Source organism: Siniperca chuatsi, linkage group LG22 (assembly GCF_020085105.1).
Source record: "Siniperca chuatsi isolate FFG_IHB_CAS linkage group LG22, ASM2008510v1, whole genome shotgun sequence".
NCBI classification, from domain to species: Eukaryota; Metazoa; Chordata; class Actinopteri; order Centrarchiformes; family Sinipercidae; genus Siniperca; species Siniperca chuatsi.
This window is the reverse complement of record NC_058063.1, coordinates 19,959,458-19,977,872: the sequence shown is the minus strand read 5'-3', so window position 1 is coordinate 19,977,872 and position 18,415 is coordinate 19,959,458. Positions and strand designations below refer to the sequence as shown.

Here is an 18,415-nt window from a genome sequence, read left to right as displayed (position 1 = left end):
TACACTATATGCTTTTCTTTTTCCCTCCTAGTTTCCCTCCATGTGTGAGAAGATGAGGATCAGAATTCTGGACTGGTGAATCCTTGCTGATATATAACTTTATTTTTTACATTTTGTTTTATCAAACTCACCAATAAAATTAGAAATGTCTTTAGTTTAGAGCAGGGGTTTTCAAAGTCTGACACTGTGGGCCCCCCCCTCAGACAAGATTGTGAGGTTAACTGTGTTAACGCTGTAGGCTACAACTTGAGCCCTGTCTTTAGCTTGTAAGTTTGTTTACATTTTGGCAAATTGGCACCATTACAAGTATGCCGAATTAGCTATTAGCAGTTCCTGTTTGCAGTGTACCCATGGATGTACAGACAACTATCACTGGATTACTTTGATAATGAAGGAAACTTAAAAACGCTTTCAGGCAAGTTCTGGAGGTATAATGAACGTCTTCTTTTACATGATTTAGAAGCGAATTTATAAATGTTAACTAGCGATTGTAGATAATGAAAGTCCAAGACACACTGAATCAAACAATACGTGTATCATGTCTGTGTGTTCATATTTGACTGAGTTATGAGTTCGAGAAGGAGTATAAACTTTTACGCAAAGTGCGGCAATCGGGCGCTAAGGGTTAGTGTGCCTCAATTGCCTTTCACCTCACGCCGTCTCTCCCTTTGCGCTCCCCCTTCAACTCTCCCGCCTCACATTTTAATTTATGTCACCATGTGGCTTTAAAAGTCAGAGCTTTGATTTCTTTTCTTACTTCCTCATTCTAGGGACAGAGCCAGTCACAATGATGTCATCGGCACATCCCACCTCTGCATGTCTAAGATCTCCGCCCCAGGTGGAGAGATCGATGGTAAGTAACTAGTGGAAACTGGTCTGAACTGGAGTGGACAATACCAGTGTGGTTTGGACTGGTTTAGGCTGGAATGGACTGGCTTTGACTGCACCGTAGAGTTTATACTTAACTCGTCTTGTCTGGTTTGGTTCAGTCTGTTTAAGGTTCAATTGTGTTTATATGGTTTGTTTTGTTTAGTTTGCCCCAAAATGTTGCACTTCACACTGCCTTAAAACAAACTGGAGGAATTGTACACCTTTCCAAAAAGGTGACTACAAATGAACCTTTTGCAGGTTATTAGCCAGAGCCAGTTAGCTAATTAGTTACTTCCCTCAGGAGTTGGTGGAGGCTAACCCAGAGCTAAATGGGGAGTGAATATTGAAATTCCTCAGGAGAACACAAACACAACTCCAGCTGAACATGAATAATATGATATTGAAATTGTGTTTTGGGTTTCCTGCATTTTGCAGGGGGGAAAAAGTCGTGAGTTGTCCCCAAGCTTGAAAAAAATCGAGATTTTATCTTTTGGGCTGAATCCCCTAGCTATAGGTCATGGTAAACTTGCCTGGTCTGCTCTAAATTTATCTTAAGTTATCCATTTTGTGTGGCTCTTCCTGGTGTGGGTTGACTGTAGACTACAGACCTTCTGGTTTGAGGGGTTTAGATTGATTTGCCCTGTCCGGTCCCATTCTGCAACAAACTGAACTGTGTGGCTCTTAAGTCGACCAGTCTGACTCAGTTCAGACCAGTAAACTCAGTAAAACACAGGACTGGGCTGGCTTTGTACGGAGAGCAGAAACATTCATGACCCTGATGGAAATTGGTGACAAAACTGACATGTTTTACACATGGCTTTTAGCGACTTTAGATAAACTCACGCACAACGCTGGTGTGCATCCGTTTGGAATTTAGGAGTTAGCTTTGAAGTCCTGTGTGAGAACTGAAAAGTGGATTTGATCTAGAAATCTTAAGTCTTGAACCACCAGATGGATCTGTGGTTTGTCAGCATAACAAAGCATGCCAATTTTTTAAGTTTCATGCATGAAGACTAACTTGGTTATGTTTGTGTCCTGAACATTGACGTTGCTTGAGTTTTCGGTCCTTGGAGTGTCTCACAGTTGTCTTGTCCTTGTACAGATGAAGATGACATGCGTGAGTTTTGAGCTCTGTGTGTGACGAGTGCCATTTCTTCTTTGTCTTTGTTTGAAAACATTATGTGAATCTGCCACCTTAATGCCGCCATACAGCATTATGGTGCTACAAAACTTTGGAGTTATAGTTTATGTCTCAATTTCGAGTGTATGATTGTATGATTGAGCACAGAAAAATATTTTTTTGCAAGCACATAAATATGTTGTAGAGAAATTATTAACAGGCAAAGATTAATTTGATTTGAGCAAATAAAAATGTTTGCTCTTTGCACTCTCATGTTTACCTTCGTGCCACAATTTCAACCAAATCAAAGAATTGTAAAATGTCATTTCTGGCTGGTTTGGGTCCAGTCAGATCTCTAGTAGGATTACTGGTAACTGGGAAATGCTTATTATTGTGCACTTTTGTGGATAATAGCAAACACACAAATTAATTTTGTTTAGCACAAATGTTTCCTCAAATAATTCATTGAGTGAGGATAACTTCTCTACAAAAATAACTTGTGTGCATCCAAAAAAAGTTTTATTTTTGTGCTAAAATATGTCCCAGCATACACTTAGACTTGAGACACAAATATAATGTTGTGGAAATCAAAAGCAACAGGAAAGCAATCAGAAATGTTGATAAGTTATTGGACTAAGTGTTATTTGGTGTCTTATCTTAGTTCAGGATTACCATGACTAAACAAGTAACAATAGTCTTTAAGTCATATTTTGTAAAAACACCAAAAACACCAAAAACACTCTATATGTCCGTACAGTTTAAAAATAAATTAGCAGATTCTCGAAACCTGCAACGATAATGCAACTTGGACAAAAGTGATCGCAGACTTTATGTCCACAGTGTTGGATCATACAACTCAGACAAATTTAATATTGGATGGAAATGAATGGAAGCAAAATTGCTGTTGAATTTCTAAAACAGAGTAGGATGGCTTTCAAAATGGTAAGTTGTGATATAAAGTGCCTGATTTGTAAGGGTTAAAAAAAACATCGTTATGGTTCTTTAAACAAAGTGCAGAGAAAACTGGAACTCTGGATTTCACAGAGGTGCTGTTTGGGCTAGTATTTTTCAAAATAAAAGTATTTCCTATTGCTCCCTTCCTGCAGAGAATAAACATGTTAGAACAGTTTTCCCCCCCATCTTTTCTATCAGCTTTTCCTTCCTTCCACAATTTTCTGTCATCAAAAACTGAATGATTTATCTCTGTTTGAGTCCCCTTTCTGTTTTGTGCTGTAAAGCCATCCAGCAGATTTCCCTCCAAAACCAACACGGCAGCGATGGTCTCATTACTTAAAGAAATCTGTTTTAATATGGTAAACATTTATTCATGAAAAATGTCGCATAGACTTATTTAACTTGTTTTCCAGTTTTCTGCAGTGGTGTAAAATGTTTAGTAATTTCAGTAAAGTAACTTTTTGTCATCATCACCTTGTTTCAAGTTATATACTTGAAACTAGCCAAATGATTTTGCATTGAGTATGCAGGGTTTTGAGTGTTGTAGTGAGTGTAGTGAGTTTGTGGTCCAGTGCATCTGTTTGGGTTTGAGTGGCGTTCAAAGACGTCTGTTTCCTTTCTGTCTGACTCTGAACATCTGTCCGTGATTCTGAACCATCCTTCCTCTCCACGCATTCAGATGACTTGACTCCACGGACCTTCCATTCTGGCAGTACGTCCACCATCTTCTCTTATTTTGTGTGAAACAGTTCAATTCAACAGTTTCACTTCCTTTTTATGATGTGTATTTTCTCTTTCCATCTTGGCGTAATTCTGATGAAACTCTGAATCTATTTTGTCAAGTGCACATCATTTCATCAATCAATCAATCAATCAATCAATCAATCAATCAATCAATCAATCAATCAATCAATCAATCAATCAATCTTTTCTTCATTTTCATTGTTCCACATTCTGCCCTGTTTATTATGAAATCTGTTGGCCATTTTGTGTCATTGCAGTTGATGACAGTCTTGGTTTCCTGCCAACGTTCGGTCCATGTTTTGTCAACATGTATGGCAGCCCCAGAGAGTTCTCGGCCTTCAACGATCCACACGAAGCACTAAACTTTGGAAAAGTAACTTCACTTCATTTGTTTTTCACTTCTAAATACAATCATCATCAAATCTTTTAAATTTAAGGTAGAAAATAATAAAATAAAAGCACCCAGAAGTTGATTTTGGCAGGTAGATTATCATTGAGATAAACTGTATTCCATTTTATGTGTTTATTCTGATGCATGTCTACTCTTACACCTAGGGCTGCAGTTTTTCATTATGCTGATTATTTCCTTGATTAATTAAATATTATTAATTAATTAAAAAAATAATATTTGGGCTATAAAATGTCAGGAATTATTTGTTTTGTCTAACCAATACTTCACCAAAAGACACTAATTTTACTTTCACATAAACACAGACAAGATCTTCAAAACTCTTTTTTTTGCCTTGTGTCATATTAGAATTGCTCTGTTGCCCAAAAATACAGTATGGAATTGAAATTTGACAAAACCATTTCAATAGCATATATACAATTTATTTAAACACAAGACCTAAATTCCTATCTTCCCTTGGCCTTGTGGCCTTTCACTATCTGCCTTCACCTCAGCTGTAGCTTCATTTGAACTTAAATATCAGCACTATTTTCATGTTTTGTGCTGTAAAAATGTCCAGATTTCCTTCCAGATTTGACCTAGTAGAGGAGTAGAGGCTATTGCAGGCCTTTTGTAGTGTATGTTTTGGTAATTTCGCTAATGTCTTTAACAGATTGTGGCAATAATGTATTGGTATTTTAAGGAATATTGCAACTTTAAAGATATAATAATACTACAACTGTAAACAAGGCCTTCTTCTCATCTTCTCTGTCAGGGGGAGGGCGTGGCGTACCGAGGTCGAGTTTTAATGGAACTGACTACAAAACTGGCGGACAAACCGGAGCCGAGAACTGAAGACATACCATCAGATGACCTGCTGGTGGTGGAGGTGAGAGGAAAGGAGGGAGGAAGGTTATGAACACACAAAGAAAGGTTTCATCCATCCTTCCCACTTTCTCAACCTCTTTCTCCGTCTAACAGAAGTTTCTCAGGAAGAGGAAGTTCTCTCTCTTCGTAGCGTTTTACTCGGCCACGCTCCTCCAGGACGTCGACGACGCCATCCAGTTCGAGGTCAGCATTGGTAACTACGGCAACAAGTTTGACTACACCTGCCTCCCTCTGGCCTCCACCACCCAGTTCAGCAGGGCTGTGTTTGATGGTAGGTCAAAGGTCAGGTTGTAATTGGTGCAGTGTATTTCAGGTGAAATCATTTATTTACATTTATACCAAAGCACCAAAAGTACCTAATATGTGCAATAAATTTAAGTAGCTGTACAACACAGCTGTGAAAATGTGCAATAAGTTGGGTATTAATGTGCATGGGAATAAACTGGTATACATGTGCAAAAAACAAACAAAGATGAGCAGTTTGTACAGCAAATGGGTGTATGCTTGTAGCAAATAGATCTACATGTGCGTAAAAGCCATATAAATGTGCAATAAACTGATACACATGTAGTAAATTAAAATATGTTTGCATGCAGTTCATGTTTTTGGCTTTTGTTTATTAGTTTCCACAACACTGGTATCAACTGATAGTGATGTTTTTTCAGTTTCCAAAAGGGAAAAAAGTTTAAACCACTGGTTTAGAAGATCTAACTGCATTGTAGCTGAAAAAAGCAACAATGCAATTTTATTTTAATTTGATTATATTTGCAGTTACGTTTTGTCACCTCAGTATCCCCCCTAGTATATTTTTTAGCTAACCCAAGTTAGTGATCCATTCGCAAAGAGTTTTGGATTTATAATGCTGTTGATTGATTTGCTGATGATCATGATTTTAAAAGCTGTGATTTGATGAATGTGATAATAATAATTGTATCGTTGTGTGTGTGTGTGTGTTGTGTGTGTGTGTGTGTGTGTGTGTGTGTGTGTGTGTGTGTGTTCCAGGTTGCCACTACTACTACCTGCCCTGGGGAAACGTTAAGCCAGTGGTGGTCCTGTCTTCAGAGTGGGAAGATATCAAACCGAGGATCGAAGCTCTCAACATGCTGCTGGCTATCATAGAGAGACTGGTGGGTGTGTGTGTGTGTGTGTGTGTGTGTGTGTGCTTGTGTACATCTATCTTTGTTGGGACCTATTTGAGTTTTAGTTCTTGAAAATGAGAAAGCAAAATGAGGACACTCTAGCTGGTCTTCTAATTAAATTGCATGTAGAGCATTCACCATCTGAATGTGTGTGTGTGTGTGTGTGTGTGTGTGTGTGTCCAGGAGGCGAACCTGCAGCGGGTGCAGCTGGATGTGAAGGCAGGCAGTGATCTGGAGGAGGTGGAGCTCCGAGTGGTCGAGCTGTTGGATCAGGTCATCACAGACTGCAGGTAAACACTGTGTAATGTCACTGTCAAGACTTGTGTATTTTAGGTATTTTAAACGGTAGTGCAATGTAACTAAGTACATTTACTCAGTACTGTACTTTACTTGAGTATTTCCATTTTATGCTACTTTATACTTCTATAATACATAGTACATTTCAGAGGGAAATATTCTAGTTTTTTACTACTACATTTATTTTTTACAGCTATAGTTACTGGTTACTTTCAGATAAAGATTTTAGATATAAAACATATAATCATCTTATATCTAATATGACACAACTCCTCAACAAAATATAATGTAGTTACAATGAGCCTCAGTTTGACCAGCTACAACAGTAAAATGCTACTTTCACATGAATATATCAGTAACAATAATATAATGTACAATAATATAACAATCACAGGGGCCACGACTTTCAGCCCACGACTTCAGACTGCAAATATATTCTGCACTTTTGTTCATTTATTTATGTTTTCTTTCTCACACGTCCTCTCTCTCTCTCTCTCTCCAGTGAAGAGCTGCCCTCTCTCGACCAGTGGCAGTGTGCGACCCCTCTGGATCGCTCCTTGAAGCACATTCGTACTCTCCACCTGCAGCAGATTGTTGCGGCGGCGCTAGCGCTGAAGCACGGACCTGCCACTGAGCTCTCCACAGTGCTGGAGCAGGCTGAGGACTGGGCCAGCAGGCTGAGGACCATGGCCGAGGAGGTGAGCATGTTATTGTGTCACCAACCATCTGACGAATGAACTTTTCTAGTAATGAATTAAAGGTGTTTACATCAGCTGGGTTGGAGAAGTAGGGTACACTGTAGGTAACATTGTGATGCCAACTACTCAATTAAAAGTTAAAGAAGAACAAATAGTTGTGTCAGAAAACAAACCATGTCATCTACAGAACAAAAAAGATTGGAGAAGATTGGAGAAAGTGTTTGTTAGAGTTTTTGGCCAATTTTTATTAACAAACATCACAAACAAAAAGTGATGTTGATAAAGTTTTACTGAATTGTGCAGTTTCCTTGCAGATTTTGTTTATACTTTAAAAATTTGAATAAAATACTTTGAAAGAAACAACATCAGTGTTATTCTTTAAAAACATTTAGAGACCTATCTGTGCAAAAAGCCCCTTTCATCTTTTGATCTCTAGATTTTTTTACTGTTTTATCGGAACTAATTAATTATTAAATTCATTCAATTCAAGTGTTGTGTGTTTAGTATGTCTGTGTGTGAGAGAAGCAGTGGTAATTATGTTATGTCTGAGGCTGTAAATGGGGAATGTATGGGAAAGATGAGAAAGATTTAAAGAATAAGTCAAAAAAGAGCATACACATTTAAATAAGAAAACAAAACACTACTTATACTCTCTCTTTTTCTGTGTGTACTCTATGTCTCTTGCCCAGCCTCAGAACAGTCTTCCAGACATAGTGATATGGATGCTGCAGGGCGACCGGAGGGTGGCTTATTACCGCATCCCAGCACACACTGTGATCTTCTCCCAGCAGCACTGTGGGAAACACTGTGGACAGCTGCAGACTGTCTTTCTCAAGGTACACACACACACACACACACACACACACAGAAACAATTCAATAAAATTTTATATATATATAAATTCATAACAGAAGCTATCTATATTGCAATTTTCCTATAGAGCAGGTCTAGACTGTACTCTTTATAATATTATTTACCCAACAAATCTCACCATGAGCAAGCACTTGGCCACAGTGGCAAAAAAAACTTCCTTTAAGAGGCAGAAACCTTGGACAGAAGCAGACTCAATGCTGGGCTGCCGTGTTAGGTTTTGAGAGTTAGAGAGAGAGAGAGAGAGAGAGAGAGAGAGAGAGAGAGAGAGAGAGAGAGAGAGAGAGGTTTAGAGATAGAGACGAGAGAGAGAGAGGTTTTGGGGGAGGGGGGTGGGGGAGAGGGAGAGGGAGGCACAATGCAAATACTAAAATAGTAGTAATGTCATTGTAGTGGCAATATTAATAAATTAATAATAATAATAATAATGATAGGAATGACAGCTATAGGAATAATAATGTCAGTATTAGTAACAGAGCCAATAATAACAACTGTAGTAGCAGTTGTCGAGCAGGAACACGGGGGGCAGCAGGTGGCCCACAACCACAGATCCAGACTCTGCAGCTCCGGAGGCAGAAATACCTGCTGAAAGCGACAGAAGGAGAGAGGAGAGAAACGAGAAAGCACACAATTTGTGTGCATACTAACTTCCACACCAAGTGCTCAAGCTGTAAAGACTGACAATTACACCTTGAGGTGGACGGCCAGTCCACGCCTTTTTACTTTAAAAGTTTACAAACCTTTTTTTTGTAAACAGTGTCACAGCTCTTGTCAATCAGATTTATTTGTCTTTCTAATATCTAACATTTTGTCCACTGAAATAAAGTTTTACTGACCCGCTGTGTGTGTTGTACACTCAGTACCCACAGGGCAGCGGTGGAGAAGCCAAACTTCCTGGTCAGCTGAGGGTCAAAGTCTGGTTTGGATTGGCTGCTGATGTCAAACACTTCAACCAATACGCTGAAGGAAAACTGTCAGTCTTTGCTGAGACGGTAAGATGAAGATCTGAGAGTCAGGGTCAGAATTGACCTCATAAATCCCACTCATCACATTTATTCTTTGCTGAAATTAATCTCACAACAACTGGCCGTTCGATAAGCCCTGCCCCCCTTAGTTACTGTTGCTACACCTGTCAAGCTTTCTGTTCTCACACGTTGTTTACAACGGTGGCAGATTTACCATCAAAATTCCCAGTAATTTTGAAACAGTAGGTACTTGATTTCAGACAGAGACACACAAAAGCATTTATAGCTGATGACTATTGATTTTACTGGCTGAAATTACAACTGTCGCTAACAGATTTTATCAGGTGTAGCTAGCTAATTAAGCTAACATGGAGGGGGGCATTTAGTGTCATCCCATGATTCAAATCTGTCTGTCTCTCTCTGTAGTATGAGAACCAGACACGACTCGCCCTGGTGGGCAGCTGGGGAACTACAGGTCTGACCTACCCCAAGTTCAGTGACGTCACTGGAAGAATTAAACTGCCCAAAGAGAGCTTCAAACCCTCGCCTGGCTGGACCTGGGCTGGAGAATGGTTCATCAGCCCAGAGAAGACGTAAGTGCGCGTGTGTGTGTGTGTGTGTGTGTAAGACACGAACACCTGAACCCACACACACTCTTTCACCTTTCTTTCAAAATCCAGACTTTGATCAGCATGGGTTTCACAAGGTGAAATGAGTAATGAGTGCAATTTGTGCCTCCTTGAACTGATTTCAAGAGGCACGTTAGGCCTTTTTGGGTGCAATTGTATCCACTAAAATTCATATGTTCCTACTACATACTAGCAAATAATTACTGAAATTATTCTTTTTCTTTTAAGATGGAGCCATTTTTTAATTCTTCATCTAGTTGAACAACGATGTCTCCATCACTGCATTTAAAAAATGTTATTTGTCTTGTTGGTGCTGTCACCTTTTGCAGTTGTTTCTTCGTCTACTTCTGGATGCACAATTCTAACGTTTTTCACTTTTTGGCAGTTTACTGGTCAAAAAATGTTTTCTATATTCTCACCCAGAACACTGGAAAGAATCACCTAGTCACAACAAAACTACAGTAGCCCACAGGGGACAGTAATCATTTTTTAACATTCATTTTGCATTTGGCTGCTGCGGAATGAGATATGCTCATGGGCTAATGCAACTAGTTATTAATAGAGATAATTTTTGTAAAAGTATCTATCTGTGTGTGAGAGCGTGGTTCTGTGTGTATTCATGTGTACTGTATATGTCTGTGATGATAAACCTTCAGACTGCTGTTTGATGCGGACGCCGGTCACATGACCTTCACAGAGGAAGTTTTCGAAAACCAGATGAGGTTACCGGGCGGACAGTGGATCGGCATGCCGGAGGGGTACACTGATGTGGTACGTGTGTGTAAATACTGCATATGTGTGTGTTTCTGCACCTTTCATGGCTTCACTCATCTCTGTAAATCTAAAAAATGTGTTTTTGTGTGTGTGTCAGAATGGAGAGAAGGCGGTGCCAAAGGATGAGGTGGAGTGTCCGCCAGGTTGGGTGTGGGAGGATGTGGAGTGGAGTGAAGATCTCAACAGGGCTGTGGATGAACAAGGTGCACACACACACACACACACAAAACACACCCGTCAACAACGAAAGCTAAAATTAAACACAGTACAAAGTCCCATCCTGTGTGTGTGTGTGTGTGTGTCCAGGCTGGGAGTACGGCATCCCCATCCCTCCAGACCGCCGTCCAAAGTCGTGGGTGACGTCAGAGAAGATGTACCACACCAACCGAAGAAGACGATGGATACGAATGAGACGACGAGACCAGCAGAAGATGGATGCTCTCAGAAAGGTAGAGAGAAAGAGACACATTTTTGGGCATTTTTGCCTTTATTTGAAAGTGACAGTAGAGTTACAGATTGTAAATGCTGGAAGAGAGAGTGGGGTATAAAATGTAACAAAGGTCAGCGGCTGGAATTAAACCAGGGACGCTGAGGTTATATGGTATACGTCTCAACCACCAGCCCACCAGACGCCTCAGGGAGACGAATTTTAAATAAATACAGACTTAGTGATCGCAAACTTGCAACTAAAACAAAGTTAACAAGTTGCAAGTTGACTGAAAAAAATCTCCTTTCAAATATTTACTAATAAAGAAAACTGTGAGAAGATGAATTTACAAAAATTCAGGTAGCCATTTAGCTAAATAAATGTAAAATATCTGGAAAAACTTAAACTTCCCAAAATATAAAAAAAATGAATTGACAATTTTCCCAAATTTTCCTTTATTTTTTGTATTTATTGTGTTAAAAACATTTATATAGTGCAATAAACATAATTTTACTTACTTTTATAGAATCACTTTTTATCAGTTAGTAGCTGTTTTAATCCATGTGCTTTATTTGTGTATTCATTTACTTATCTCATGTTGTCACTCTATAGTATGTAGTGTGTTTTTGACCAAAACGTCTTGCCAGTAAAGCTTCACTGAACTGAGTTTACAGCCTTTAATCTGGATCAATAATCTTTTTTGCCTTCTACAGCTGACAAGCATTTACATTTTATTTTTTCATCTCTCATGTCATCCTCTAATGTGAGCAGTTGAAGCTTCCTCTACCAGCCACTAGATGGCGGTCTAGTTGCACAAATGAGCAACACAGAGGTTCAGAGTGGTTTGTGTGTGTGTGTGTGTGTGTGTGTGTGTGTTCACAGCAGCGACCGGATGAGGCGGAGAGGGAGGGCTGGGAGTACGCCTCACTGTTCGGCTGGAGGTTCCATTTGAAGCCGAGGAAGACGGACAGCTTCAGGAGGCGCAGGTGGAGGTACCGCATGGAGCCGCTGGAGAAGACGGGACCGGCGGCCATCTTTGCTCTGGAGTGTTCTCTGGTGAGAGAGAAAAACAGGCAGAGGAAAAAACTTATAAGTTTTCTGGATTCATCACATTCATCATTACATAGTGATAAAATAAAACATCTAATAATGGCATTTAAAATACACCTGGACACCTGAACATTTCACCTACATGTGATTCCCATTCTTAAACCATGGGCTCTAATCTGCTGCTATAACAGCCTCAACTCTTCTGGGAAGACTTTCCACAAGATTTTGGAACCTGGCTGCAGGGATTTGCTCCCATAGAGCCACAAGAGCATTAGTGAGGTCCAACACTGTTGTTGGTTGATAAGTCCTGGCTCATAATCAGTGCTCCGGACATCCCAAAGGTGCTGGGTGGGGTTGAAGTTGTGCAGGCCAAGTCAAGTTCTTCCAAAGTTGGAAAACCATTTCTTTATGGTCCTGGCTTTGTGTATGGGGGCATTGTCATGTTGAAAAAGGAAAGGGACATACAGAAACTGTTGCCACAAAGTTGAAAGCACACTTTTTTTTCTAAAATATTATTGTATGTAACATTAAAATTCAGTGGAGCTAAGAGGCCCACACCATGAAAAACTGCCCCAGAACAGAAGTACATTATAGTATGTGTGCATGAGTGTCCACATATTTTTGGTCATTGATGTACTGTATGTTAAGACTTTCAGAACTTTAAATTAAGACAGTCTTTTATTTTGAAGGCCATGCAGAAGAAGAGTGTACTCTTGTGTTTTATGAATATTTCATAGCAGCTTCAAGTCAGAGTTGCCTGTTCTTTTCTTTCTGAATGTGATCTTCATCTTCCTTTTTCTTGGCTTCTTCCTCTTCCTCCTCCTCCCCCTCCCACAGAGCAGTATAGAGGACAGGAACGATGACAAGTCGGTCACAACCACGTTTGGAGTCAACAGACCGACCATTTCCTGTTTCTTTGACCGTAAGACAGCGCACCATTCCATTCTCTTCATACTCTTCCTTCACCTCTCAACTTTTTTCTTCTACCTCTTTTTTTGTCAATACAATGTTTGTTGTGTGTGTGTGTGTGTGTGTGTGTGTGTGTGTGTGTTTGTAGGTGGCACCCGCTACCACCTGCGCTGCTACATGTACCAAGCCAGAGACCTGCTGGCCATGGACAAAGACAGCTTCTCAGGTAACGTGCAGTGAATTATATAAAATCTTTGATAATTTTCTCATCATACATCTGTCATGTATCAGTGTTGATAACTTGTGCCATCTGGTGGCCTCAAAGTTTCATTTGTGAAAATTGAGCTCATACTTAAATTTTCACAAATGTGAAAAAAAAGCAGAGCCAGAGAGAGAGAGCAAGAGTTGCGCGGTTAATAGTTATTGATTGAGGGGAATTACCAAAAAAATGATTGAACTTGAAAAAAGCTCAGATTATTAATAGAGTTTGATGTTACTGCACTGCCAAGGAAGTAGCACTAAAAGATGGAGGGAGAGAAAGAGGGGAGAGTGAGGTTATAGAAAGAGATGGACACAGAAAGAGAGGGCAAAGAAAGAAAGGAGAACATGTTTTTCTTTTGTTTGAAGGTCATGGAAACTACGGCCACTGTGTGTGCGTTATTCAGAAACCCACCACAGACTCAGATGTGAAAACAGAGACGAAGCGTTTAAAAAACAGAGGGATGAATAGACAGAGGAAAAGAGAAATGATAGATGATAGAGGGAGGCTGTTTAAAGACACACACACACAGACACATACACAGTGTAATGGATGAGTAGAGTTGATGGATGGGCTTCAGTTGTGTGTTAATCTGGTGTCACATGGCGTCTGGGCAGCCATGATTAAAGACTGAGTCAAAGAGGTCTTTCTTTCTTTCTTTCTTACTACCAATCTAAATCTCATTATTTTGGTCTTTTATCCTTTCCTTCTGTCTGTCTTTGTTTCTCTCTTTGTTTCTTGTCAAATCAAGTCAGTTTTATTTATACCTCAGGAAGAGCAACAGAGGAGGTATAGCTCCCGGAACTTATCTCTATTTTCTGTCTACTGATATGTTTATTTCCCCCTGGCACTTTGTTCACCATCTCACACCATTTTGTCCAATAAAAAGTTACTGAAGAGGGAAAATAAAGCTCTCCAAGTTAGCTTAGCTTGGTCGCTAACAGCTTGGTCGTATTTGTACCATCGACTCTTGTCTCATAACTGTACACAAATGATTCCTCTTTTGCTCCTTATGCTCCGTCTCTTTCTCCTAGGAGTATTTGTCATTTTGAGAGCTCATTTAGCTCTTTGAAATCTGAGATTACAGAGTTGAACTTGTTAAAGTAAATGTTTCTTATTTCATTGAATGTTTTACATTGCAGCAGGAAGTGCATCTCTGTCTCAGACTCCCCTGTCGAACAGTGACCACATATTCTGTTTTCTTTTGGTTGCCATGATGTTTTTTGTCTTCCTTTTTCGATTGCCAGCTTGTGGTCACTGAGCCTGTACTTGGTTAGGATCTGTCTCTGATTTCTATCTCTGACAGTAGAGAGAGATTCTGCCAATTCATAATCAATTTTTAGGGCGATGAAAGATGCAGAGGCACTGGGACGCATCATCATTGATGGAACCTTTGGGTGTTTCGGGTCTTTCAACATCAGACACCCTCACTCAGCGACCCAGCCGGGGTTGATCAAATTCCAGCTTGCGTCCCACCTAATGGCTTTCTCTGCAACTTCAGTGGCAGATCTGATGGCCTCCCTCTTTTCCTCCCCAGTGAAGCCAAGTAGCGTAAAGGCTTCTCAGAGTGAGCGCCCTGCGAATCCTTGACAGCCCCCTCTACAGGCTCACAGCGAGTTCTCCAGCCTTGCCTTCGGCACTCTTCCACAAGCTCCTGGTACTTGGTGCGCTTCCTCTCGTTGGCCTCCTCCATACGCTCTTCCCAGGGCACTGTGAGTTCCAGCACGATCAGTTGTTTGGTGGACTCTGACATGATGATCATGTTTGGTCGAAGTTGCTTGACAAGGTCTACTTCCAGTTGCCAGTCGGTAGCAGTGGTGAGGAGACCAGACTTTGCTCTAGGTTGGGGATGGGGCTTCTCTCTGGCTCTGATGAACGTGATGGTCTTTGGCTGGTGGTGGCGCTTGCTGGTGTTGATGGCTGTGGCTACACTCTTAGCAACTGCCTTAAGCAGTTGGCCATGGCGCCATCTGTAGCGCCCGTCTCCAAGGGCTTTTGGGCAGCTGCTGAGGAGGTGTTCCAAAGATCCCCTAACTGAACAACAAGGGCAGGAAGGTGTCTCACTTTTGCCCCAGACATGAAGGTTTGCTGGACTTGGTAGGGCATCGTAGACAGCTTGAACTAGGAACCTGATATGATGGAAGTCTGCTTGCCAGATGTTGGACCAGGTGATATTTCGTTGCAGTGCACTTTCCCATTTAGTCCTTGCTGTCCCATCCCTACCATCCTGCTGGTTCGAACCTCCTCCATGCCTGCCTGCACTCCCTCCTGAACCAGATGTTGCAGTAGTTTTGTGCTTTCTCGTCTCTCTCCTCTCTCCTTCTGTCACTTTGTTTGGTCTCTGTAAATAATATTATAAAGAGTACGGTCCAGACCTGCTCTGTAGGAAAAGTGCTATGTGGTAACTTCTGTTATGAATTGGCGCTATATAAATAAAATTGTTGCAAATAAGTTTCTTTACATTGTTATAATTTGGTTTACTCTGATTGTCTCAATTGATTGTCTTTCTTTGTCTCAATCTCTTTATTTCTGTCTATCGGTCTTCCATCCTCTTTCTGTCTTCATACTGTCTGTCTTTTTTAAGAATTTATTTTAGGTGATGATCTAAATTCCCACATGTAGAGATCTTCTCTTCATTCTTTTCTTCTTTCTCTCTCTCTGCTTCTCTCTGCCTCTCTCTCCTCCTTTCTGTCTTCCTCTCTTTTCCCCTCCATTTCTCTCCCCCTTTCTATCTCTCTCTCCTTGTCCCCCCCCTCCCCTTCTCTCTACTTCTCTCTACTTCTCTCTACTTCTCTCTTCCCAGTCTTCATTGTGTTTATGTACCCCTGTGGCTCCCACTGGGGTCCCCACTACTGCTGCTTCCCCTCCACACACACACACACACACACACACACACACACACACACACACACACACACACACACACACACACACACACACAAACTTACGTAACCCCCCTGGGCTGTTTGTATTGCTGTTTATATGAGCTAATGGGCTGTTGGGAGTGGACGGTAATTGAATGGGTCACCATGGGTGGTGTGTCTGTACAGTGTGTGTGTGTGTGTGTGTGTGTGTGTGTGTGTGTGTGTGTGTGTTACAGTTCCAAGGTTAATTGAGGGCTGGTGGGAAAATGCAACTTAGCTTCTGTTTACTCTAATGCTAACGGCTCCATAGAGACTCTTTACTCGGCCTGAAATAACAAACTACTCACTGTGTGTGTGTGTGTGTGTGTGTGTGTGTGTGTGTAACTGTACATATATGTGTGTGTTTTTAAGTATGTGTCCACATTGTAAGTTGTGTGTGTGTGTGGCAACATGGAGGAGAGTGGTTGTGACCTGGAATAACAAATGTCTCCGAGCGGTGTTCCCAGCCCTCCGTCTCGAGCTCGGCATTCCCAAGCTGCTGATGTCACTGTGTGGGACGCCGGGATAGCTTGGACACACACACACACACACACACACACACACACACACACACAAGTTTGTGCTGCTATACTTGTGAGGACCCTCATAAAGAATGAATTATCTAACTCCAGCTATATCCTCATCCTGTAGTCTGCATCTTAGGACGCCAACTTCAACTGAGGCTTATAAGCGCCTGCTTAAAATCTGACCCAGAATCTGTTCACTGACTCTTCACTTTATTTAGGCAGTGAAGTAATACGCTCCATTAAAAAATGATTCAGGAAAGAGGGAATTTACCCTCTGTCTCTTTGTACATGTATTTTCACTTTAAAGTAAATGGTGTTTATATAGTATACCTTTCCAGCTGATTTCTCTACATGTAAAACACTTTGAGGTACATTTCTTGTGTGAAAAGTACTATATACTTAAATACAGGCTATACATCTCTTAGCCTACAGATTGGGAGATCACTTTCTTAACAGTTCATGATCAGCAGATCAATTTAATAGCAGTTTAGCTTTTGAATTCATGCTAAAATCGCAGAGAGTCCTCCTGAAAAGCTCTCCGGTTGTTTAGTCCGCAGCAGAGTTCGATTGACAGTTTTCACACCAGCCTAAATTAATCGCACTGAAGGGGCAAACACACCGCATTTGACTGAACTGAACCAAACAAGTTAGGTATTTCTAATTGTTTGAACCCGCAAATAACACTTTGAAAAAGTGAGGACTCGACAAAATGCCCTGACCCTCAAAGTCTAAAACTCAAACTGGTCCTCACAAAGATAGAAGTACAATAACACACACACGCGCTAGGCAGACGTTACATACTGCCTTGTGTTCCAGTGACTTAGCTTGTGTTGCCATTAAAGTTGGCATCTCTGCTCCCAATCAGCATGCTAACTGCACACACACAGACACACACACATGCTGTACATACTGTATGTTGTCCAATGATGGTCTCACAAAATGTCTTTTGGCAGTCTGTACTTATTGCTTTGGCATCTCTGCAGTGCACTTATTAGAGCTCACTTGTCAATCACACAGTGTGGGCGGGACTGTGATGTTTTCCTCCTGGATTTTTTTGTTAAAGCCGTTTCTGGAGATGCCGTTCTGTTCTTTGTCTTCTGCCCATGGTGGCTACCGCACGCTCATGCTAATTACTTAATTAAAGGGCTGCATACTGACAGTCATGTCAAATGTTTCAAATGTCACTTTGTCCAGTACTTTGGTTTATGATTAAATACTTTAAAAACAAATGAATAAACATCAAACCTGGTAAACATCAGCATTTTAGCTTTTTAACTGTGAACATGATAGCATGGTGACATTAGCATTTAGCTCAAAACGCCGCTGTAGACTTTTACCCTCTTTGGGTATAATGAAAGTTTTTTTTTAATATGAAATGTAGAGCAAACATTAAGTTCTGCAGCACAATACTGTATGTTTTAGAGACTGAATGTAATAAGCTGGATGGAGCCTCCCATTCATTTTCTGTAAGAGGTGTTGAATCCTTGGTGATTAAGGTAAGCTGTATTCTCACTTTAACTGTACTTCTAGTGACCGCACGATTGACAAGCTACTTAATATTGTGAGTTTATTTTTTTGCAGCGCAGCTTACTGATCATTTCTTCTTCTATGTGGTTAAAACAAACCATAAACTCATCACTAGACACCAAGTATTAAGAACAGCAAATAGAACATTGTTCATGTTGTTTTCTCTCTGCAGATCCCTACGCCATTGTGTCGTTCCTCCATCAGTCCCAGAAAACAGTGACGGTGCGTAACACTTTGAATCCCACCTGGGACCAGACGCTCATCTTCTATGAGGTGGAGATATTCGGCGACCCCGAGGTGACGATGGCCACTCCGCCCAACGTCGTGGTGGAGCTGTACGATTCGGATACATACGTGAGTGTTTGTTTGAAGTCTGTGGATATATTTTTTTTTATCAAATGTATTTTACATTTTGTCCCGGCTGAGGCTGGACTGAAGCTTCTAACTTTCCGCCAAAAAACACAAAATGGTAAATGC

At 40.8% G+C, this 18,415-nt stretch overlaps 1 protein-coding gene across 11 annotated transcripts in view; it reads left to right on the top strand.

The window, feature by feature from the left end:
* dysf (dysferlin, limb girdle muscular dystrophy 2B (autosomal recessive)) overlaps positions 1–18,415 on the top strand; it is a 108,336-nt gene that overhangs the window by 30,743 nt on the left and 59,178 nt on the right. For 6 of the 11 annotated variants that reach the window (XM_044182901.1, XM_044182899.1, XM_044182894.1 and 3 more), the window contains exons 15-32: positions 32–75; positions 771–853; positions 3,946–4,061; positions 4,852–4,965; positions 5,058–5,235; positions 5,967–6,091; positions 6,287–6,393; positions 6,903–7,098; positions 7,788–7,934; positions 8,829–8,960; positions 9,360–9,526; positions 10,219–10,333; positions 10,434–10,539; positions 10,643–10,785; positions 11,646–11,819; positions 12,651–12,735; positions 12,871–12,948; positions 18,111–18,292. In XM_044182901.1, the coding sequence (XP_044038836.1) occupies positions 32–75; positions 771–853; positions 3,946–4,061; positions 4,852–4,965; positions 5,058–5,235; positions 5,967–6,091; positions 6,287–6,393; positions 6,903–7,098; positions 7,788–7,934; positions 8,829–8,960; positions 9,360–9,526; positions 10,219–10,333; positions 10,434–10,539; positions 10,643–10,785; positions 11,646–11,819; positions 12,651–12,735; positions 12,871–12,948; positions 18,111–18,292 (2,292 nt within the window). Of the gene's footprint in view, positions 1–31; positions 76–770; positions 854–3,623; positions 3,657–3,945; positions 4,062–4,851; positions 4,966–5,057; positions 5,236–5,966; positions 6,092–6,286; positions 6,394–6,902; positions 7,099–7,787; positions 7,935–8,828; positions 8,961–9,359; positions 9,527–10,218; positions 10,334–10,433; positions 10,540–10,642; positions 10,786–11,645; positions 11,820–12,650; positions 12,736–12,870; positions 12,949–18,110; positions 18,293–18,415 lie in introns of all 11 variants that reach the window. The other 5 variants (XM_044182896.1, XM_044182891.1, XM_044182890.1 and 2 more) reach the window with 1 other exon arrangement.